General features: G+C 33.8%; 1 protein-coding gene across 7 annotated transcripts in view; it reads right to left on the bottom strand.

Moving 5' to 3' along the window:
- The window catches only part of SUPT3H (SPT3 homolog, SAGA and STAGA complex component), a 618,339-nt gene that overhangs the window by 149,879 nt on the left and 442,496 nt on the right, over nt 1-25,964 (bottom strand). For all 7 annotated transcript variants that reach the window (XR_005217888.1, XM_037843148.1, XM_037843147.1 and 4 more), the window contains one exon: nt 24,388-24,527. Coding sequence is in view for 6 of the 7 variants with exons in the window: in XM_037843148.1 (XP_037699076.1) it covers nt 24,388-24,527 (140 nt within the window). In the remaining variant the exon portion in view is untranslated. The remainder of the gene's footprint in view (nt 1-24,387; nt 24,528-25,964) is intronic.

Below are 25,964 nucleotides of genomic sequence, written 5' to 3'. Positions count from 1 at the left end.
GTGTTCCTTCCAGTGACTCCTGTAACAAAACTCCTTACTCTATCAGATCAAGTAAAATTATACAGAGTTCACTGGATATTACTATGACAGTTACAACTCAAGACCTATAAGATTTGCAAGAATCTAAAAAATTCTATCTGAAATGTTCATTAGCAGCCCTGGTAAGAAACTATTTTAATTTTTACAGAAGTGAAAACTCTAAAACTTGAACTATGTACAATTTTGATAAGAATATCTAGAAATGCATTCTAAAATAATAGACTATTTAGTAAAATATAGGCAGACAAATATTATGGAATTACCTGATGATCCAGACTATATTTCTGAGTCATTTTACTGGGAGACAGCACTTGATGTTTGAAATTCCATTAACTTCATCTTATTATATATGTGATAAATTCTTTGTTTCTGATTCTAGTCGCTATGAAAGAAAGGTGTTTCTAAACTAAATTCCATTTGTATGTATATCCATGGGAATTCAGCCGTATTGTACATTTCTATAAAGAAGGTCAATGATAGCTACCATTTCTTAAACAAACATGCTGGTCATTGAGCTAGCTACATTACACATGTTACCCAAATCCTTCCCAACAGTTGTAAGATGAAGATACAGATGAGGAATCTGAGATTCAGAAACATTAAGCAACTTGTCCTGAGTCAAACACCTTGGACAAGTGACATACAGGGATTTGAATACCTAGGTCTGTCTGACCATAAAGCCCATAGTCTGGCTATGGTCTGCAGGCTAAAAAGAACACTAGACAGAAGGCAGGTATGCCACAAACAGTTTGGCAAAAGATTAAAAATTCTGTCATTCTAAAGTAAAGACTTTATAGTCTGTCTTTTGTGATGACAGCCTTGATTGGGAAAATGATGCCAAGGAATAAATATATTGGGTAAACACTCTGAGAATATGTGTAATGGGTGTGCATGTTGGGGGAGGTATTTAGTTTATAGGTTTTAAGTGGGAACACACTGTGTACCATAAGCATGGGATGGTTACTCTCTTCTACCAAGTAAGCAACAACTAGATGGCTGCATGCAGGAAGAGCAGGGTGAGAGGTGAGAAGGTGGAGAGAGCAGGGGTTAATCAACTGGTGGGTTAAAAAAAAATAGAAATTAAAAAAAATTTTTTTTTAAATTGAAATCTACATAATGAAAATACGACCTCGCCAAATTGATAAATTAGAATTTTCGTAGCACAAAAGCAATACTCTTAGAATTCTTTTATATTGAAGCTTTCCTGGAACATTGACAATATGACAAAATGAACTACAATTTGATTTATACATAACTTTTAAGTAATACTACTATTGTACCATGACAGTATTCCCTAAGTATAGTTAAATGAAGCATGCCCTGCTTGGCACAGTGTTCTTTAGAGGAAACAGAAAAACACATAGCCCAGAAGCCCAGATGGTACTTGTTTTGTATGGCACAGTAGTCTAATTTCTTAAATAGCAGGATGGATATTTTGATTAACAACAACAAAAACAAGTCTCAAAAAAATCCTTTTTCTCTATTTTCCACTGGAATTTAAGAGACAGGAAACATACTAATAATTACTGAATGATTCCTACAATCTTTTGATGTTGATAAGTTTTGATGAACAAAACCTCTTTAAATTCATGTGTCTTAGGCAGAAATCCATTATAACATCCATACTTATCCTGTGAGCATGATTGCTCCTTGACAGTCACAACGCATGACAAAATACCTTTGACTATAAAAAACAGACTTAATTTATCAATTATCTGGGAAATAATTAACAAGGGGGAAAAATCAATGTCCTAGGAAAAAGACTAAGACACAGTAGGAACTGACTGTGATCCACACAGAAGCTTGTGTTAGAGGGATAGAATAAGCCATCTCTAAAGCTTCCTTGGCACATCAAAAGATAATGAGTTCACATGACAGCTAAGAATTATCTGTTACCATGATGTGGCACATAAGTTTGTATCATAGCTCCTGAGTCCATTTCATGGGCACAAATTAGAAATAAATAGATTGTATGAAAGAACCAGGCCTTCAACTAGCATCAGGCAAAATAGAATCCAATTACTGTCAAACAGATTGAACTAGCAAATGCCTATCATTTACCAGCTTGGTAACTAAAAATAACTATTATATTACACTAGGTCTACCTTAAAACGCTAATTCTTTCTAGAAGTCTTAACTTTATCAACCCAGGGGGGCTTATTCACCTACAATCTAACCCAAAATTAAAGTAGTTTAAATAAGATAGAAGTTTATTTTTTTCTCACATAAATGAATTCTGTAGATAGGAGTTTAGGCTTGGTATAACTATTCCCTGAAGTCACCAGGGCCCCAGTCCCCTTCCAGCAACTGCTCTGACATTTTGAGGCTGTGGCCCATCTTCATCTTCATGATTCAGAATGGCTTCTACAGCTCCAGCCATCACATGAAGGAAAGTATCCAAATGTAAAAGGGAAGAAAATGGTACACTCCTTCCCTTTTAGGAAAACGACTAGGAAGTTCTACAGAATATTTATATTTACATTTCACTAACTAGGACCAATTCTTATGACCAAACGTAGCTGCAAGGTAAGAACAGAAGTGTGCGTTCTGCCTGGATGGCAACATACCCAGCTATAAATCAGAGTTTTGTTACAAAGGAAGAAGGGAAGAATGAATATTGGGTGGCAAGTAGCTGTCTCTACCATGGCAGCATAAATGGTTGGGGTATAAAATTCATTACATGTAGGTGGTCTAGTAGACTCATTTCCAGATCTGATTTTTAAAAGTCATAGGGGCCTCAAATAAGTGTAAAAATAGGGATTTTCTCGCATCACATCACTCACCCAAAATTTCAAAACATTAATTTATGTAATTTTAAACTTCATGGAGTGCTTTCAGGGGATAAGGAAAGGAGAGCATTAAATCAAACAAATATCTATTAATATTGCCCTAACTACAAAAAGATTGAGAAGCACTAGTCTAGGAAGAAATGGATTTAGCCATAGTTAATCTATTTGTACCTTAGGGTTAACATGATAACTGAAGGAAGGTGATAAGAAAAGGGGCATGACAAATGATTCCCTCCAATGGGTGCTTAAATGCCTTGCCATTTTTTTATTTATGTGTTTTATAACGGCTGATTGACGAGATGGAGATTACTTTTGACTTGTTCTATTCTAAGCCTTTACTAGCGACCTAGATATAGCCAGTAAAAAGCAATCAATCTCAAAATTCCCCTAAGAGAGAAAAAGATGGTTGAAGCAAACTAGGGGGTGTGGAGCTGAAATGATCCCAAGAACAATGAACTTGAAAGTAACAGAGAATATCTTCAGAATTGGATATAAATAAACGTAAGGTGGATTTTAATGAAAAAATCCTAACACCTGAAAAATACTGCTTTACTTTTTAATAGAATGCTTAAAAAAAACAAAAAACAAAAACAACCTTGCATACTTCTCAGGAGATTCTGCATTTATGCACCATATGATTATAATGAAAAAGATACAAACAACAAGTAAATAAGATGGCATTCAAGATGCCCAATGTGTTCCCTTATTTGAAAAGGAACAGATAGGGTACATATTAATACAGTGCCAACCCACTCCCCATATATTCTAAATCAGTAGTGCTGAACAATGACAGCTGCATTTTAAATCTCTAAATGCTCGGAAATATTCTTATATAATACTGAGAGATATTCTACACCATTAAAGAAAGATTGGAGTGAGTGGTGAGGAGAATGCTGAGCTGGGAGAGGGGAGACCCGGGCTCTAGGTCTTGGTTTTGCCTCTAACCCACAATGGGAATTTCTAGGTTCAGTCTCTTCATCTCACTGTAACTAAGTCTCTCTAGTGTAATACAGCTCTGACATTCTGTGGGTCTGTGTGTATTTTATATCTCAGGGCCCTATGTCTGAAGATTTAAGAAACCAGATAACCTGTTCAAATCTGCAATGGAATAGTCTCAGGCTGTTTGCAAAGATTTTCATAGAGAAGACATATTACTGAGGGAGTCAAGAGACTTCTAACTTCTGGGCAACACCCAGATGTTCAAAACAGTAAGTGTGTGCTAGAATCACTTCAACTGTAGCAATGAGACAGCTGATTTATCTATTGCATCAATTTTCTTTATGCCGTCCATCTCTCACACTCAAGGGCACTTGATTTAGGAAATAAGGAGGTCTGGGTCCTAGTTTTAGATCTTTTACTAATTTTTTATGTGGCTTTGAACAATATGTTTTTACCTCTGTAAATGGGAATAGTACCTTCCCCACCTATTTTATTACGTTCTTGTCAGAATTAAAATGAAAAATAAGATAATTCATGCAAAGTTTGATGCAATTGAAGATGGTATATTATTTTACTTATATTAATATGTACAATGTGTACCTCATGTGGTACATGTTAAGTATGTGACAGTTACTTGTACATGGAGGGACTTTGCAAATGTACGTGCCTCCCACTAATGTGATATTGATAATGGAATAGAGACTGTGGCATTCATAAGAATCTGTACTTTTATAACAGATGGAGAATGAAAGAGGAATTCTGGGTACTTTTTCAGGAAAAGTTAAAGAATAGATCACCATGATTATAGCTTGAAATGATTCTTCAAGAGGTCCAATACAAGAAACTTAAGAAGTTTGACTAAGAACACTGCAAAAGATACCAAAATGCAATTTATATAGAAAGGCTAAATATTTAATGCCTTTTTAAAATAAATAAGATATAGGTTGAAAACCATTAGCACATAGTAGTTTTTAAAATAATATATCTGAGAAACGATAGAACTCAAATGCATATAAATACTCTTTGAAAATAAGTAAAAACAAAAATTTCAATGGATGCACGAGTCATAAGTACATGGATGAACAGAAGAAAAAGGGAATCCCATAATCAAATAATGTCAGCTATTTGTAAATCACCATAGGCTCACATGTTTTCATTGTACCAATCCATGTAGAGTCACTTGTTAAATAAAACTAAGCATTCTACAGTACAAGAAAAGTCTTTGGTATTCTCCTTATAAGGAAATAATAGTAAGGCTTCAAAAATGCATGTAAATTTAGTGGACAAGTTTAAAACTTCCTGTAAGAAAGTTGTCTATTTTCCAACAGCTAATGAAGGTAGCAGGTACCTTCAGTAGGGATGGAATGTGAACATACCTTTACATATTTCTTGAGAGAAGCATATCCTCTCCTATTAACTGGAGAAAGAAAAAAATCTGCTATATCCCTATTAAAAAGAAATCATATTTGGTATGCTTATGACACTTTTAAAGAGCATATTATGTGGGAAAACAAAATAAACATTTAACCTGGCAAATGAAAATGGATTTGGGGTTTCAACATTCTTGGCAGACAGGGAGAATTAAATTCAAGTCAAGTATGCAGAGAAACTAATATAGTATTTAAATATTTTCTTAAGTAGTATAGTGTTTAAAATAACATATTTGAAGAAACGTTTTTGTTGAAATGTTTTGAAGTTTTAGTAAGGATATTTCTTAAGAGAGACCTTGACTGGAAGCACATTTTACTTTCTCCTTTGTCATTCTGAGAACTTTAGTGGGATCTTTATATTTTACTCTAGGCATTTTCCTTTAAGTTGAAGATAACTGTTTAGTATCCCCTGTGGCTTTTAAAAGAAATTAGATTTATATTACAAAAATCATTTTTGAAGTAAACTATCAACACTGTCAAGACTAACCCTATTACATATGTAGCCAAGTTATAAATGTAGCAATGAGACAGCTGATTTATCTACTGCATCAATTTTCTTTATGCCTTCCATAAATGGAAGGTCTGATTGTTGTAAGCAGGTAAGGCACTGTCTGCTATTCTTGTTGCCTCCATCTCTGCATGGTTACCCTAAATGCTTCCACCTTAGGATGGTACAATATGACCGTGCTTCCTAGTCACACCACCAAGTGCAGGACTGGGCACTTGACACAAGGTGTCTCAATCAGAGGCCACTTTCTGAGATTTGAGATTGGTAATTCAGAGAGTTGGGCCTGCCTCTTTCTCTAGGTGATGAAACTCACTTGGGAGCTGCTGGTGGCATGTCATCCTCCAAGTAGAGAAAGTGGTTCAGCAGGGAGAGAAAGAGAAAGCAGCAGAGATCAGAAAGAGTTACCAAAACTGATTTCATCAGTATCTGAGCTGTAGGTCGTGAGGCCCAGCTGTATTCTTATTCGAGGGTTGCTTGGAAGATACACTTAAAGATATGAGAAGTCTGTCTATATGTAGAGTTCACTATTTTTCTAAAAAATATATCAAACTGAATATCTGTATGAATCCATGATCTTTGTACACTCTCTAAACAAATCATAAGAACAGTGATAACTCCTACTGAATACAAATCCCACGACAACTTTGCTTCCCTTATCCTAAAAAACTGACCTCCTTCCTACATGTAAGCAACACTTCTTTTATTTAGCAGAAAATATAATCAAAATCCATCTTTAACTTTCCATCAGGACATTGCTAGAAATTTGAACATAAATTATATAGAGGTCTAAAAACTACCACTAAGTCCTTTACTCTGTAGGAAATATGATCTTCCCATATAATCTATAAGAAATCAGGTGGAGGTGTCTACTATTTTACCAGAGAAAACAAGCTTGACAAGAGTCTATAGAAATGACAAGCAGTTATGTTTCACTGAAAGTTTGTGAACATAGAATTCACATTTATAACTAAAACTCAGAATAACCCAATTTATAAATATGTTGTACCCTAAAAGTTAGTTTTAAATTTTGAATACATCTTACTATAGAAATGCTGTCTGCAATGGTGGTTAAATTCCCAAGTAATTCACAGAAATCTGTTTCATCCATATGTACCTGGACCATATATTGAATTTATGTAGGAATCAGAAGAGGCATAATTAATTAAGAGACTTTTGTCCTCTTTCCATGCAGGCCAGTATTAGACAAATTTCTAAAAAATATTAAGTTTGTCTTTGTTACCTTCTCACTTTATTTCTGAAATCCTCTTAACCTCCTGGCATCCTTCTGCCTAATTTTCTCTTTCCCACAAATACACAATATGACACATTACTTAATGTTCTCTACTCTTCAAATTTCTCTAAGATTCAAAACTACCTTAACTCTACTCTTTGCCAGCCCAAATTCTTTAAAGACTGAGAGGTAAGAAATCTTATTCACACCAATATGTAAATAACAGTATTCTTGTTCCTTCAGATATCATTAAAATTTGTGAAAGAAAATACAGTAATCTCTTGTCAATTATGGCTTTGAAAAATTGTGAATTTGGCTTTTCCTTCCTAGCACTGTCTACTTTGTAACTGTGATGCTAGGCAAGTTACTAAATCTGTGCATCAGTGTCCTCATCTGTCAAGTGGGGATAGTAAAAGAATGTACCTCATGGGTAGGCTGTTAGGAATAAACTTAGGCAATAATACATGTCTTTGGGTTTAAAATAGTGTCTGGCATGTAGCAAGCATTACAGAGGACTCAGCTATTACTACTACTATGTCTATTTCTCTTATCGATTATTAATTCTGTGAAGGAAGTAATTATATTGTGAACACTACTTTATATTCCCAATATCTAATACAGTAGATGGCACCTAATGGGTGCTCAAAGCATATTTATTAAACAAAATAAAACACAAATTCAGTTTGAAAGTTGAAAACTTGAAACATACAGGTTTAAGTTCCTTCAGAATTTAAGAATAACTGCTAGAAGATATAAAAGCAGGATCTCTGCTTCTGAAATTACAAGAGAAAAGATAAAGAAGTAGGCAGGGAAGCATTAAAAACAGAAATAGAGTAAGATGAAAAAATATGTTCAAACATATCTGCTATACATCAATAAAGGTAAAAAGGATAATCTTATCACTTCAAGATAAGATTTTCAGATTGGGGCAAAATGCAAAGCTATAACAAGTCCAGGTATTAATCAGAAAAAGAGGGCTAGTTTTACAGATGTAGGGTTCATCCACAGTACAGAAAAACTCTTAAACTTCTCCCTTCTAACGTAGGAGCACTGGACTATATATGAGGCAAAAATGGTTGGAAATTAAAGGAGATATTACAGAAACATCAGAGCAAAGGAAGATTTACTTTTAATATTTCTGTCTGATTAGGTAGGTAAAAAAATGAGGATGCTCCAAATTACCTACTGGAATGTAAAAGAAATAGAACACCAATTTATATTTATTTTTTAATCTAAAAATTAAAGTTGGCATTGGATTTACATTGCTGTCCTCAATCAGCCCCTATGTCCAATAGTCACATGAGGAAAGTGAAGCAACATGGAGACTAGTGCTTGCAAATGGAGGGGTAGATGCTGGCACAGTCATGCATTTGTTCACTTTGGGGATACCGCAATTCCTTGCACTTTTCTTGGTATAGGAGGATGTTTTTGCTGTGGTCAATGAAAACAACAACAAAAAGACCATCATAGTAAAATCTTTGTAATACTTGGAATTGAGATGTAGAATTAATATAAAAACCTTTTATACTACCCAAAGGTATACAGGTTATTTCAAGACAAACTAATTAAAAGAGTTACAGAACTTAAAGACAAACGAATATTTTTCCTGTTTAAAAAATAAGTGTAACAAATTTGATGAAGTTTTCTGTGATGACCATTGGATGCTACTAATAGATATTTTTGACAAAATAAACACAGTTTACATAACTTTTTCAAGGAAAAGTGGTGGGAAAATAAGTGCTTTCTAAAAGATGAAACACCTATCATCTACAGATGTTTGGAAATGTTTCATTATTATTATTTTATTTGTCCATGCAACATATTTTTTATTTGTTCTCGTAACACAGTTTTTGAATGCCTATATGTCTAGACAAAGCCCCTCCCCTTCTGGAGATAATATTCTAGTAGGGGGAGATAGACAATAAACAAAGACGTATGTAAAAGATCAAGGATGTTAAGTGCTATGAACAATAACATGGAGGAGTAAGGTGACAGAGACGGATTGGGATGTTGGAGGTTTTCTTTTCATTTCTATGGCATGTTTGGGAAAAATTCTCTCTGAAGTGATATTTGAGCAGAGGTCTGAGGAAAGTGAGAGAGCTAGAACAGTAAGTGCAAAAGTCTCAAAGTGGCAATATTCTTTTCCAGTTCAGGGACACTGAGAGCTGATATCTGGAGAAAGTTGAAGATGGAGAATTTACCAATGTATTCGGCAACAATGTAGGTCATTAGTGAGCATAACAAGAACAATTTCAATAGAGTGTGGAGATTAAGCCCGATTCAAGTAGGTTCTAAAGAGAGCGGGAGGAGAGGAAATGCAATCTCTTAAAAGTTCTACTGTAAAGGGGAACAGAAAAAAGGTAGCTGGGAGGCTTTTTGTTTGCTTGAAAAGAGGTGAAGTTATAGCAATTTTGTGTGCTAATGGAAATGAATCAGTAAAGGAGGAAAACATAACACAGAAGAAAGTAGGGATAATTGTTGGAGTAATGGAATCTAGAACACAGAGGAATAGGTTTAAGATCTTACAATAATAAAAGAGAAGGTACAGAAGCAAGAAGGTTTATCAGTATTGTGGTAGGAACTTACGGAAGTTTTCTTCTGACTGCTTCTCTTTTCTGACTGAAACAGGGAGCGAGGTATCAGCTAGTGAGGAGAAGGGAGGAAGTGTTAGAGGCTCAAGGACAGAAGAGAAGGTGTAAGCAAACATTAAGGCAAGCGGGAGAATGGATGCATTAGAGTATGTATTAAGAACTGCTGGTCTATTTGACGTTCATGGTTACAAAGTTGAAGTAAGACTAATGGATGTGACTGTGTTCTGCTATTGAGGAATAGACATAATGAAGCTATAAAATAGGCAAAGAATTGGATTTAAGCAGGTTGGATTTAAGCAGTATGAATGTGAGCTCCCAAATGAGGGTCCATGATTAAAAAAAGTTTGGCCATTATAATGATGAAAAGGATTAATAATGATGATCTAATTGATACATATAAATCTCCCTACCCTATCCATGGAACATTTTCAAAAAGTCACCATATAACCACATATTAGCTAGCCAAGAAAATTCTAATAAATTCCTAACACTGAAAATAATATAGCCAACAGTCTGACTACTATGCAATTAAACAATAGTAAAACACCTAATAAAGGTAGAAACAAACCAAACACCCAGTCATTTGGAAAACGTGTATCTAAATATTTTAAATATTCTAACTAAATTAGGCCAAAGGGCAAATCAAAAGTACAATTAAAGAATATTTACAAAATAATACTTAAATCATAAGAATATTACATATTTTTAAACCTATGAGCTATATCAAAAACTATACTAAAAAAAGTTTACAACTTTAATATTTCCATCATTAAACAAGAAACAAGATAGAACCAATGGAATGAAAATATTTGAATAAACTTTTGTTTAGCATTTGTTCAATTATTTCCTTAGAAGAATACTTAGAAATGAAATTTCTGGGCCAAAGGACTTACAGACTTTAAAAAATGTCTTTGATAGATATTGCCAAACATGTCTCCAGAAAACTGTATCAATTTATGCTTCCACTAATATATGAGGTTATCTACCTCTCCACACCCAAGAAAACTTGGATAAGTTAAGGTCCATTTTAAGCAGAATACATTTTCCAGCTTAAGTAAAATGTGATGTCTTTTTGAAGCTTTGGTTTAGTTTTCAGAGAGAGAAAATGAGATCCAGTATTATTAAAATGTTACAAATGATTTATAAATTTTCCCATAGACGTCTCGTCTCAGAATAGCAACCAAATATATACAGATGGCCTATCATCCTTATGTGTGAAAGTACCCAATTCCACCCATGTGGGTGGAATGATTTAAAATAATACTATGTGATACTAGTAGAAAAAGTAGTTAGAAGATTTGATGAGTCCTAAGAGGACTGATATTGCAAATAAATAAAAAAAAATTAGGCCTTCAGGATGAGTTTCTAGGGTTCACAGGAAAAATTTAAGCAGTATTTAAATTTATACACTTAAGGTACTATGTTTTCTACTTCAAATCTATATGATGGGTTTATCAACAAGAATTGCTTAAAATGATGAAAAACAAAAAACAAAACAAAACAAAAAACCCAAAAACCAAAATCCAAAACTACTGAATAAAAATTTCACTCTATTTTCTTTTTCTTCTGCAGTGCAAGTGATAATTGTCTCATTATAGCCTATTTTATTCTACTGATTATAATGAACTCATTGTTGGGTCACAAGGAACAAACCTTCCAAGATTAAAATATCCTCCCCATTGAAGCAAGATGGATAATCGAAACTTTACACACAGCTAATTTTTCGGAAAAAAATGGCTTTAATTCTTCATCAATCAATCACTCTCTGTCTCTGTCTCCCTTTGCAAGTCCAGTGGGGTTCCTAAATTATTGAGTGTGTGCACACATGTTTTGGGAAGGAAGATGGGAAAGGAGCAATACAGGGAATGATGAGAGATAAAGATGGAAAGACTGGTTGGGGTCAGATTATGAAAGATGTATTAATAATATACTAAGGAGTTAAAACTCTTCTGTAGAAAACGGAATCATGAAAAGAAGCCTAATAGGATGTGATGTGCCTTTTGGCTGATGCTATGAAAAGGGTAGTTCCAAACAGACATTCAAATACAATGGAGTACATTGATCTACTAAATATTTATGGCTTAATACAGAATTCCTAATTTTAAATGAGAAATACAATGATTTAGAAGTCACATTGCATTGAACAGCTTGATATGCACAATTTACCATAAAGCAGTGGCAACAATAAAAACTGAACTAAAGGGATTTCCTCAGCATAAATGCAAATAAAGGAAGAGAGCAAAATCTTCTATACAAAACAAGCAATTACCTGTTAATTCCACTAAATAAACTGAAGCATTAAAAAGGCAAAAATCTTGCCAAAGAATTACACTTATTTTCATATTTAGAAATACCAACTTGTTGAGATTAAACCAATAAAGATAAATAAAAGTCAAACTATGTAACAACAATCTGCCCACCTACTGTGGGGAATGTGGGTCAAGGGGATAGAATAGGGAAACATAATCCACAAAATATTCAGGGCAAAAATATTTTGGTTATTACAACAACCACAATTTGAGAACTATAAACATTAAATGTAAATTAGTGGTAAATCCTGTGGTGTTCTTAAATTCGATGATATTTGAAAACTCTTCTCTGCCAAGGTGTTTTATAAACAAGTTGGTGGACTGATGTCTAAGAAAACCCTAGAAATGTATCTTTTAAAAGAGAAGGATTACATTTTGAAAAGAACAGATTGAAATTATTTGAGAAAGAAAATACTGATTGATTCTAAAGAAAAACTTAATTGAACAGTATAATCAGCATGGATTAGTCAAATATTCATTGACAAGACTAAACACACCAGCCCGGCAACGCCTGCACACATATGCATTACCATCAGTGGACACGAATTTTTACCGTTTGCAATGCCGATGTGTATCTTTATCTTAAGAAATGATTCTCTGCTTTACTAAAGCTGAAACTCCTTGAAGTGTAGAAGGTAGAAATGAATGGTAATCATTGTTCCTGTATTTTACTACCTATTTCGACTTAAAATATTCTGTCTCCAGGGTAACAAAAGATACTTGTGCACCTCAGATCATAAGTCATGATTTGGATGAGGGAAAATATGATTACAATGAAGATAGTTTCAACGCTACCACCCTATATTTTGCTGCCCAGCAGACAAGGAGAAGGGGCAAGGAGAGAAATCCTTTTCGATTTCACCCAAGACAAATTGTAAAGAATTCTAAATAGGTGTGAGGGTGGAAGACAAATAGGAGTGGCACTAAAATTTTTATCAAAAAGATGACCACTGATTAATCTTGCTTTGAAATTTTTCTACCTCAAAGCAATAACCCAAGAGATTATAAATCCAGAAATGTTAGAGAATGATTTTAAAAAACAAAACAAAACAAAAAAACCACCACTTCGAGTTTCACATCTCGTACGTGGAGTGCTCTAATCAAAGCCAAAAGCTGACTTCTCTCAATTAGAGCTCATGGTTCATGTGGTTAAGAGAAACCTAAAAGAATCCCTTGAGAAATATCTGTCAATTTTACCGTACTGTGCTATAGAATGACAAGGACCTGGGTAAGAGTTAGGTAATGTTCCATTTTCATATGACTTGCAATTCATTTTTCATGTTAGTAATTGAAAAATGCCTTTTCTAGAACACAACTTTTCCAAGTTCAGACAAGCTTTTATGACAAAAAATACATAGATCTTTATCATATATAATCAAGGACAGCTAAGTGTGGATGAAAAATAAATGTGATAGCTTTTAGGAAATCACTAATGGAAATCAGTTTCAGAGCCACATATTACCTACCTCTGGGTTCTTCTAAAGTCAAATCAGACTCCTGTTTTGCAGTTTCTCAGCCAGTAAAACATGTACTAAATTGTATTAATTCTGCTCTGTGTAGTTAGATTTACCAAAAATTGCCAGACGTATTTCTACTAATAGTCCGTGAAGAATAAATTCATAAGGTATTTAAAAATTATCTGAACAGAAAATTACTTTTAAAAGGATAAACAAACTAATACGTTCGTCTGATAAATTTCTTTCAGGAACTAGACATATTCCACTGTTTTATGATTAAAAATACACCCTACTTCAGTTTTGTGTTATTTTGTACTCTCTTCAGCAGACCAAAATGCATTTTCTAATTGACATTATAAAATACTTTCTGTTTTTTAGTAATCTATATCTCCCCCAATGGTTAATGTGTGCCCTATCTCACCATAATACTGATCATTTTATTGCCAAAACTGGCATTGCTTTGATAAGAAAGCAGATATTTTATATATGTATTAGTCATTTTTATTCTTCTCCTTTGTGAATTTCCTACTGGAATGTTTTCTTATTGAATTTTTATTGTGGTAAAACATATATAACAAAATTTGCCATTTTAACCATTTTTTTTTCTTTATTAGAGAAGCTGTGGACTTACAGAAAAATCACGAATAAAATACAGGCTTTCCATACACCATTGCACCACCAACACCTTGCATTGGTGTGGCACATTTGTTACAATTGATGATAGCTCATTTTTATAATTGTGTTATTAAAGTCCATGGTTTAACTTAGGGTTCACTGTTTCTGTAATGTAGTTCCATTGATTTTTTTTAAAAATTTTATTTTGTTACCATACGTACAATCTAACATTTCCCCTTTTAATCATATTCAGATATATATTTCAGTGCTGCACTTTAACCATTTTTAAGTGAACAATTCAATGGCATTCATTAAACTCACAATGTTGTGCAACCATCACCACTATTTCCAAATTTTTTCATGAACCCAAACAGAAACTCCATGCTCAATAAGCAATAAATACCAATTCCCCTGCCCCCAGCCCTGGTAACCTCTAACCTGCTTTCAGTCTCTATGAATTTGTATATTTCAGATATTTCATACAAGTCAAATCACACAATATTTGTCCTCTTTTGTCTGGCTTGTTTCATTCAGTATAGGGTTAATGCAGTGGTAGCATGTATCAGAACTTCATTCCTTTTTATGGCTGAATAATATTCCATTACACACAAACCCCACATTTTGTTTATCCATTCATCTGATGATAGATGCTTGAGTTGTTTCCACCTTTTGGCTATTGTGAATAATTTTGCTATGGATATTCATATATGATACATGTTTGAAAACCTGCTTTCAATTCTTTTGGTTATATACCTATGAGTGGAATTGTTAGGTCACATGGTAAAAGTCTTTGTCAAATGCTTTTTCTGTATCAGTTGAGATGATCATTTATCTTTCTCCCATGTTGAACCACTCTCATATTGCTAAGATTTTCTTACTGATTACTTTGTCATATTTTTATACTAAATTGCTTTATAATTTTGGTGTTTTTTGACATACAGAAGTTATGTATCTCTTATATCATAAATATTGTCTTTTCCATTGTGAATTTTTTTTCATTGATCTCATATGTAGAACGTTTTCCTAACTAGGTTCTGAGTAGTCTTTCAGAAGATTTTAATAGATTCTGTTCCTCTCTTGAAGAATTCACAATGTATATAGCATACAAAAGCTGCTCAGAAGTTCTAAAAGAAACCTCAATATTTTTTAACTTAGCATTCCACAAACTTATTTGAATACAGATCACTCCCCCACAACCCTTCACAGTGCAAATGTTAACATCTTGAGGAGCAAAATTTTTCAAAAAACTTGTAAGGAAAACAAAAGCCTAGAAGGGCTGTCCACATCCCCAAATTGATATTTATGCCTTATTTCTAGTTAAAAAAAATTCACTTTCCTTTTAATAATGTATTTAATTCTTTAATCTACGTTAGACTTTGAAGTGAAGTATAAGGTTAGGAAATAGCTTTATCTTTTTCTTTCTAAATAGTTATCCAGCATCTCTCTCCCACTGATCTCTAATGCTACCTTTATTGTGATTAAATTATTCTCTATACTTAATTCTGTCATTTACTTTCTTATTGATATGCCTGTTGAGTCTTACATGGTATATCAGTTTCTGAGGGCTGCTGTAACAAAGTACCACTATCTCAGTGGTTTAAAGGAAGAGAAATCTATTTTCATAGTTCTGGAGGCCAGAAGTACAAAATCAAGGTCAAGCTCCCTCTGAAGGCCCTAGGAAAGGACCCTTTCCATGCCTCTTCCTAGCTTCTCATGGTGACCAGCAATCCTTGGGGTTCCCTTGCTTGTAGCTACATAACTCCAGTCTCTGCTTCACCTTCATGTGACTCTCTCCTGTGTTTCTCTGTCTCCATGTGTGTTCTCTTATAAGGACAACAGTTGGACTGGATTAAAGGTCCACCCTATTCCAGTATGACCTCATCTTGACTAATTGTATCTGCAAGGACCCTATTTACAAATAGAGTCAAATTGTGAGTTACTAGGGGTTGGGATTTCAACATATCTTTTTGGATTACATAATTCAACCTATAGTGCACTAGTACCACACTATTTCAATTATAGTAGCTTCATGGAATGAATGTTAAAATATCTTGTAGCATAAATTGAACTCTGCCCTGTACTCTTCCTAAATGAAAATTTCTTGGCTATATTACCTCTCTATAGCTTCAAATAAATTTTAATATCATTTTAATCTGCTAAGATTTTGGTTGACATTGCATTAAACCAATAATTTGATTTGGAAACAACTGACATATTTACCATATTCAGTCTTTCTATCCAGGAACATAGTGTTTATTTATAAGGATCCTCACGTCTCAACAAATAATTAAATATTACTTAGATATTTCTCTCACATTTCTTGTTAATATGAACTTTATCTCCAGGTAACTTTTTTCTTGTATTCTTGTATTATTTTGATTGTCTTTCTCTTCATTATTTTTATTTATTGTCTCTTACTGACATATGGCGGAAACTACTGATTTTTTGTTTATTTTGTATTTATCTGATTGAAGTTGTTTATTTGTTGAAAAAATTTTTGTCTTGCAAGAGTTACCTAAATTAAATTACCTAAATTAAAAAATTATACTACCTGTGTATAATTATAATTTTGTCTCATGCCAATAGCTATGGCTTTTATTGCACTGGCTAGTACTCTCTGAGCCCTGCTGAATAAAAGTGGTAAATGTGGGCATTCTAAAAGTCAGTGGAACTATTAATATTTTAAAAATTATGATGATTTCTCTTCCTTTGAGTGAGATATCATGATATGGACATATTCTTTTATTTTTAGTTTATTGAGACTTTTAAAAATATTGGGAGTTGATTTTTGTCAAACGTCTTTTTATCATCTATTAAAACAATCATATGGAAATTATTCTCTTAGATAGTTAGTTGGTATATAACAGTAATAGATTTTCTACCATTTGAGCATACTTGAACTCATGAAATGAATCCTATTTGGTCATGGTACATTCCTCATTATATATAACCCCCAATAAAAATGTTAAGATTTCTGCATCCATATTCATAAATGAGATTATACTATGATATTTTTCCTTCTTTTAAGCTTTGTCCAAAGTTATGCTAGCTTTGTAAAATTTCATGAGATGTTTTCCATTTTTTCCTATGCTCTGAGATAGAGAGCATGGTAACTAACTGTTTTATGAATGCTTAAAAGATCTCTCCTATAAACTGATTTGGACTCAGTGAGTTTTCAGAATATAATTATTTACAAAGTTTTTAGCATTTCTTCTGTGTTTACTGAACTATCCAGATTGTCTACTTCCTGTTAAATAAAACTTAATCACTTAAATTTTTGTATAAAAACACTGATGTATCAAGATTTATAAATATATTAATATAGCATTGTCCTAGAATTGATTTTTTTATTGAAATATTTTTCCCAACTCAAACTGTTATAGACTGAGAATGGTATGTTCAAGTCTTCAAAACAAATGCATTTCTGTGACTGTCTCCTTATACAAAGCCAGAAGCTTTTGCTTAGTATGTTTCAATGCTTTGAAATTTGATGATTAATATTTTATATATACTACATTTCATTATAGGTATCATCTTTCAGTAATATAAAGTTACTGCCTTTGTTCCATTTTAAAGCTTTTCCCCTTGAATTCTCCTTTCTCTTATTGGTGCTACTACCAGTATTTGAGTACTGTCTTATATATACCTCTGATTGTTCTTTTACTTTTAATTTTTGAAAAATCTGGTAAAATTATTTATCTATTCTCATAGCATATAAACATGGGATTTGTATTTGTATGTATGTATACCTATATAAATGTATATGCATATATGTTTAGATTATCTATGTACATTATCTGCATCTATGCATTATCTATGTATATTACCTGTCTATACCTTCCCAGTATGAAAATTCTGTATTTCTTAACTGCAAATACATTTAAATTTTTAACTTTTGGTGAAGGTTCAATGTTTTAACTAAACCTTTTGTAGTTTTGGTATCTATAAACTTTCATCTTTTGGGGATTAGTCTTTTATCGTTTATATTAAAACTTAGCTAACTCAATCTTACCGGCATTTTAATTTATTTTCCTTTATAATTTTTAAAAAATCATGATAGGAAGAAATGGGAAAAGTAAAAAAAAACACATTTCAAAACGAGAACCTCTACAGCAACGTACCTCTCTGGCTTCTTCAATGTGTTTCCCAGTTCACTTACCTCCAAAATCTGTAACTCTGGGAGTGAAAACTCATTACACTTGGGGCATGATTGAATTTGTCTTATCATTTGGCCTTTATAAGAAACTCTGTGTTTTAAAATCTATGGCCAGTTTATTTCAGGTTAAACAAAAAAATTAGATGGCCCCTGGGAATCTTATTCAATTTAAAGCTTATTAAAACATTGTTTACCTGCCTCAAGTATTATCTACTTCATTTTGTTTTCTCTCTAGATTCCAGAATTAGGTCTTCAACTTACAGGCACAAGATAGCTTTCTGGACCCTGCATCATTCAAGATGGCAGAGTGAGATACTTGGGTCTGTACCTCAAGAGAAGTTTTGAACAACAAGCAAGAACTGGCAGAAACATCTTTGTCAAAGCTCCAGAAAACAGATAAATGACTACAGTAACAGGGCAAAGGCAAAATCAACAAAAAGGCTACTTAAAAGTATTAGGATTTCCTGGCTCCCCCAAGCCTCACTGGCTCAGTGCAGAGCTGGCCTGTGCTCCCAATGCAGAATCCCTGGTCTTGGTTCCTGAGGGAGTAGAGCAACCCTCATGCATGTACTGGGAGCATGTATGTTTGGCTCAGTATGTATGTGGCCTGAAGGACTTGCTCTCCCAGAACTTGTCCAGTGCATAGAAGGCACAGAGCACTCCTGCAGAACCCTAGGGGGGTGAAATCAACTTGTGCTGCTGGGCAAGGGATTGCTGACTGTAGGATATACAGGGCAGAGCCTGGAACCCTGAAAAAACTGTTTCCTAGGGAAGAGGAGACATTCAGACCCATGTAAATGGAGAAATAACTAGGGCCAAATGTACATGTCCAAGATAAGAGGCATATGCAGAAAGGATCAAGCCTGGAGCTATTCTATATATTCTATAACCGACTATACAGATAAGCCCTGAAGGAGAGCACTGGCACAGATTAATCTGCAAAGACAGGAAAACGTATTTGCTTATGCCCACCCCTCCCCCACTTTTTTTGCTTCAGTCAATCAAGGAAAACTCTGTCATAATACTAACTGGATAGAAGGCTAAGGAACAAACAGATGACTCAGAGTCTAAATTTCAGTAATAACATTAAAATATCAACAGCAGTTTGGAGTTGGCAGAAGAATGTATCAGAGAACTTAGAAGTATTACAACTGAAATCATCCAGTCTGAGGAGCAGAAAGCATAAAGTGCAAAGAGAAGTTAACAGAGCATGATAAAACTGGAACACCATCAAATGTACCAAAATACATATTGTGGAAGTCCCAGAAGGAGAAGAGAGAAAGGGACAGAGAGAATATTCAAAGAAGTGATGGCTGAAAACTTCCCAAGTTTAACAAAAGCTATGAATATACACATCTGGGATGCTCAATGAACTCAAAACAGGGTAAGTGCAAACAGACCATGCTGCAGCACACTGTATCAAACTGTTGAGTGCCAAAAATAAAGAGAGCATTCTGAAAGCTGCCAAAGGGAAGGAAAGTGTCACATACAAGGGGGCCATAGTAAGATTAAGTTCCTATTTCTTACCAGAAACCATAGAGGCAAGAAGGCAGTGGGATGATTATATAAAGTGTTGAAAGCAAAAAAAAATGCCAACCAAGAATTCTATATCTGGCAAATTTGTGTTTAAAAAATGAGAGAGGGATTAAGACATTCCCAGAAAAACAAAACTTGAGGGAGCTCACCACCACTAGACTGGCTGTACAAGAGATGCTAAAGAGAGTCTTCCAGGTTGAAAGGAAAGGGCAGTAGACAATAGGTTGAAGCTATGTGAAAAAATAAAGATCTCTGTAGAGGGTCATGACATGGGGAAATATAAATGCCAGTACTACTTCTTACTTCCTACAGGATCTAGAAGACAAATGAATAAAATGTAATGATAAATTAGTGGTTTTGGGCTCATAATATATAAACATGTTATTTATGACAAGAACTACATAAAAGTGGGGGGACACAGGGGTATAGGAACATGGTTTGTGCATAATATTGAAGTCTTTAAATTGTACCAAAGCAAACCAGATTATCATAGATCTAGAATATTGAATTTAAGTCACAGGGTAACTACAAAGAAAATATCAGCAAATACAGGAGCTCATAAAGAAAGTAATTTGAGTACAGGTTGTCAAGTGTAGGTATTTGGGGGGAAGGGGAAGTTAATGCATAAATGGGCGTAGGGTTTCTGTTTGGGGAGATGGGAAAGTGTTAGTAAGGGAAAGTGGTGAGAGAACCACAATATGCGAATGTGATTAATCACACTGAATGGTGTGCTGGTTTGAAAAAGCTGTTATGTACTCCAGAAAACGCCATGTTCTTTAAATCCATTCCTGTGGGGGCAGACCTATTGTAGGTGGAACCCCTGATTAGGTTGTTTCCATTGAGATATGACTATTCAATTCAAGGTGGGTCTTAATCCTTTACTGGAGTACTTTATGAGGACACAGAGAGAAATACCCAGAGAGCCTGGAGAGTAAAGCCCTGGGAGAAGCAAGCAAGGAGCCATAAAAGCTGAAAGAGCCAGAACCTGAAAGCAACGAAACCTGGGAAAGAAGGATCAGCAGATGCCAATCATGTGCCTTCCCATTTGACAGAGGAACCCCGGATGCCATTGGTCTTTCTTCAGAGAAGGTATCATTCTTCTGATGCCTTTATTGGGACATTTTCATGTCCTTAGAACTGAATATTTGTAAACTAATAAATCCCCAGTTTAAAAGCCAATCCATTTCTGGTATATTGCATTCCACCAGCTTTAGCAAACCAAAAGAAATGGTATGCTTGGGAATGTTGGAATGAGAAAGTTTATGTTGCACACATGTTCTCACAATTACAAAAAAAAAAAAAAAAAAGAGCAACTAAAGAGACAATGACATACAAAAGCAATACATGATCCTGGATGAGATCTAGCAAAGGAGAAGAGGCTCAAAGGTACATTTATTGGGACATGTAAAAAATTTGGAATATAGACTGTAAGCTTTATATCAATGTTAAATTTCTGGAACTTGATAAATGACTTAAGGTGGTAATATAAGGAATATACTTGCCCTTGGGAAATATAAATGGCAGGATAAATGGATTGATACTTCGACTGACAGACAGATATACAGATAGATTGATATAAGATAGAATAATAGAAATGCGTAAAATGTGAACATGGGTGCATCTGTTAATGGGGATTGGGGAGGTTAGGGGTAAGCTAGAGTTCTCTGTATGGGGTCTGTATTACTTTTATAACAGCCTGTATGTTTGAAAGTATTTCAAGTAAACAATTTTTTCTTTTTTTTTTTTTTTTTTTTTTTTTTAAACACAAGATAAACAGTTACTGGGGATTCTCAGCACCATAACCTGTTTAAAGACCACACCCTCTGGTGAGATTGAATCCTTGCTCCCTTGCTTACTTTTATCAATTTGAAGATTAGTCTGAAGGTATAGTTTACCATTTTTCTTTAAGCATCCATTGTTCATATCCCCCCTCACAAACCTAGTGGATTACTGACCATATATTTTTCTTGATTAATGATAAACCTGATCTGATTCCTCTGCAAACAAAGAGGCTGGGCCCTAGGAAGGGTATTCTATGAGTGACCACAGTTTCTCCTGTTAGGAAAATCCAAACCCATTTGCTACTTGCTTTTAAGTGACTCTTTCTTGGCATTTGGTTGACGTAGGCACATTTAGATGATTAGCTTTCAAAAAATTAGAATGAAAGAACTAGTATCAAACATACTTTCCTCATTCTACAGTAGGAGTGGGTGGAGGCAAGGAATGATTGGAGGGTGATAACTGTGAGTCTGTATGTGTGATATAATGGTTACCATTTCCCTGGCTACTTTTCTCTTCCAGTCTCTAAAATACATTAAAACAATTGTAAACATTATTTAACCATTATTTTCTAATTTAAAACTATTTTTAGAGATCATGGATCCCTTCTACTATAGTTATACCCAAGTGTCAGAAATTTGGTATTGGAGAACAAGTAGCGTAAAAGTTAGCTATCATGATGATGGAATAGCAAGAAGAAATGGATGTAAAACTTCAGACATTTTTCAAATATTTTAAGTCACATAATATGAGATACTAATGAAATAAATTTTGAGTGAAACACAAAGCCAGGCACACAAAGAAATCATCTGAAAATGAGGAAAGAACTATCTGCTTTTTATATGCTTGCTCAATGTTGTAAGAAAAAGCTAGGGTCCCTAGTGAGTGCCTGTCCATAAAAATTTTTCTATTCTAAATTACATTTAAGTAAAGAAAAAAGAATGAAAACAAAAATAAGCTTTGTTGGTAGGTCTATACCATTTCATATATTCTAGGGAGAAGGTAGTAAACAAAATTTCTGCAACCATAAGTGATGCTTAAAGGAAAACTGAATCACTGAGTGATGCCAGAAATGATTATTTTACTGCCCTTTAAAAGCAAGAGATTGCAGTCTGTGAGTCCAAAGTGGTTTCATATGGACTGCCACAGTTGTAGTTTATGCTGAAACTATAACCTGTCAAATTAGAAGCAGTCAAGGCCTCTGCCCTTAACGGTTCCACTTTCTACTGTCTACATTTAAGTTATATCTACAAGTTCAGCATTTTTTATCCAGTTAGACTCTGCTATTTGGATGAGTAGAATCTCAAAACCACTCTTCGTTATCCTGGTTAGAAAAGATTTTAGTTATGATATAAAGGTTGATGAAACTGCCAATCTAAATTTTGTTGCATGGATGAAGCTTTCATTCTATTTTTTTCTTTTACTATTGATATTTTATTATCCTCATTACCACTTTGTAATATACAATATAACTATGGAGGGGAACATATACAGATTTCATAAGTGTCCAAGCTTTTTCTATCCTGTATTTCCAGATAACTTATTGACTTTTACTTGTATCTTACTGATTCATCAATTTTTCCAGATCTACAGTAGACTGCTATTATGTGCTTAGCGTTAAAATGCGCCATTTCTTCTCTTCTCCTTGACTGTGGAATGCCCTTCTGGGCAACAAGTTGGGTTGACAGAGATTTTCCCATCAAAACTGAAAAGCTAATTGTTCAATTTTGCTAAGGCTTCATGTAGACTTCTTCCTTAACAAACCTTTCTTAATGCCCATATTTATAATATAAAATGTTTTTAAAATAAAGAATAAACAATATTTGCTTTCTGTGTAATGCGTCATAAGTGAAACCATGCCACTAAATAATCATATCCTGTTTAGGAGGCCATAATGACATCAGAAATATATGTATGTCATCTGCTTTGGACAACTTAGTATGTTTTTGGCCCAAGGCAACATCGAACTAAAACCATTTGCAGTTGCCCAAAACCAAGATAACCACACATTTCTTAGGTAATTGATACCTAAAAAGAGCATTGCTTTTAGATCATAGTTCATGATCTAAGCACACTAATTCTTTAAAGGTTGTTAAAGTTTATAAAACATGTATGTCTATTGGACTTCCTCCAAAATCTAACATGAAATAATTATATTTTAGCATGCATACAGGCTATGATAAAGTAGGCACTCAGAACAATCTTTAGGAGTTCTGGAATTACCTTCTTGTCTAATTTAAAGAGAAGGTGAGTATAGAGATTTCTTACATGCAGAAGTATAAAAGTAGTAATAAGAATGATAAACATATTGCCTTGTATTTTGGAAGCCACTCAAATCAAATCAATCATTTATTTCCTAAAGTAGTCACTCAAATCAAATCAATCATTTATTTCCTAAAGTATTTAAAGAAATATTAATGTCATGTATAGATAGCTAAGGTAAGTGGAAGGCACACAATTTTCTTATTCATTGTTGAAACATATCCAGGGACTCCAAATATGTGTCACTCACTTTGTGTTACAGTGATATAAAGCATGTAATTGGCCTGGATATTACCCTAGCTAGTGCATCCAATCTTAAGTTTGTAACTACAGCCTGAAAAATAGCTCTTCATGCTATATACCTAAGAAAAGCAGGAAGAAATACCTTTGCCCACCACAAAACTGGGTGGTTTAGAACAACAACAAGAAAAATCAATAAATATTTAATTATAAATTAGCTTTTATGAAATAACACTAAATCTAAGATCAAGAGACTTAGCGAAACATACTCATTTTCAAAGGAGGAAACAGAGAAACGATGAGCTGAAGTCATTTACCAAAATTGACCCCTAAGGCAGAGCTTGACTCCCTCACCAGGGCTTATTCCAATGCATTATGCTGCTTTCATACATAAAACCAAAACTTGGTGGTTCAGACAGCATCTGAAGAACACTAGAATAGAAGCAAATAGCATAGGCACTGCAATGGTTATTCTATCACTGTAAAAGGGGAAGAATGTACTCTACCTCCATTCTCTCTTGTTTAATTTCATCAATTTCATCATCTTCAAACATCGCCAACAGTTCTCCTGTCTGGTCAATAGAGTTGAGAAAGTCTTGAGCAATTTTTTGCCTTTTGTTTGTGTTACTGCTGCCACCCAGTTTATCTTAATGGAGACAAGGAAAGGAAAAAGAAATGTGCTCAACAGGTTTACATCAGTACCAATCATTACACCTAGTGAGTAATGCATATGAAATTAAATTTCGGTTTCTCTCAAAATAATCTTTAAAAGGAGAGTTCTATCAAAAAAAAAAAAAAAAGTTTAACTTACCTGGTATTTAAATCATTCATTTATTCATGTCAAATAAAACTGAAAGAATAAAACCAAATTCTCAATTCCACAGTAAGTGTGAAAGGGCTGAAAATGTTTACCACCAACAACAACAAAAAAGGGGGTGCCAGGATTTGGAAAATGGATCTGGCAATGAAGTATTTATGATAGACACATCTTAAACAAAATGAAAATAGAAAAAAGGATTTGTATAGTAAATATACTAGGCAATGCAAACAAAGAAAGCAGGACTGGTAATATTAATGTTAGAAAATATAGTTCAATATCAAAAGTAATAAATGAGACAGTATGGAATATTAACTGATAATAAAGGATTCAATCTACAAGGAAGATAAACTTTTATGCACCAAAGATAGTAGCAAAGGAAAACAAGTAGCAAAGGAAAACAATAAAAAAAAACCAAAAACCAAAAAACAAAAAACACACACACACACACAATCAGTGTGAGATATTAGGATATTTTTCTTTCAAAATTTCATAATTTAAGGTAAGTTTATAGAAGAATTAAAAAGAAATCCTTTAATGCCTATATAGATACGCAAAACTACAATATTCTCACAGGTCCATAAATATTTTTCTTCATTTTTATTTTAAATTTTATTCTAAAAAGTTTTTTTTACAGATATCTCTAATAGGTACTATAATTTTGGGTTATAATTGAAATGCATGAAATGATATCATATATACTAGCTTCCACTTGATTGCCATTTCCCATCTTCCCATTTTTGTTATCAGCCCATCTCCAACCCCAGACATAACTCATATTAACCACATCATGTGCATCCACCCATATATTTTTCCATGATCATATAAAAATATATGCCTAAATATAACATGTATACACTCATTTATAAGAGTTATAAGAGTGTTTTATTCATTTTTTGCCTTTTAGAAATGTGTTCTTATGGTATACTTTTTTTCTTTGTATCTCACTTTTCTCAGTTGATGAGAGAGAAAACCTTCTCCAAGTCAACTGGTATAGCCATAATTCACTCTTTTTTTTTATAATTCAATTTTATTGAGATATATTTACATACCATGCAGTCATACAAAGCATACATTCAGTTGTTCACAGTACCATTACATAGTTGTGCATTCACCAAAATTAATTTTTGAACATTTTCATTACCACACACACAAAAATAATAAGAATAAAAATGAAAGTGAAGAAGAACAATTAAAGTAAAAAGGAACACTGGGTACCCCCCCCCCCCCCCATTTTTCTACTCATCCATCCATACACTGGACAAA

Source organism: Choloepus didactylus, chromosome 7 (assembly GCF_015220235.1).
Source record: "Choloepus didactylus isolate mChoDid1 chromosome 7, mChoDid1.pri, whole genome shotgun sequence".
Taxonomy (NCBI): domain Eukaryota; kingdom Metazoa; phylum Chordata; class Mammalia; order Pilosa; family Megalonychidae; genus Choloepus; species Choloepus didactylus.
The sequence above is the reverse complement of the archived record's forward strand: the minus strand, read 5'-3'. Positions and strand labels throughout refer to the sequence as shown.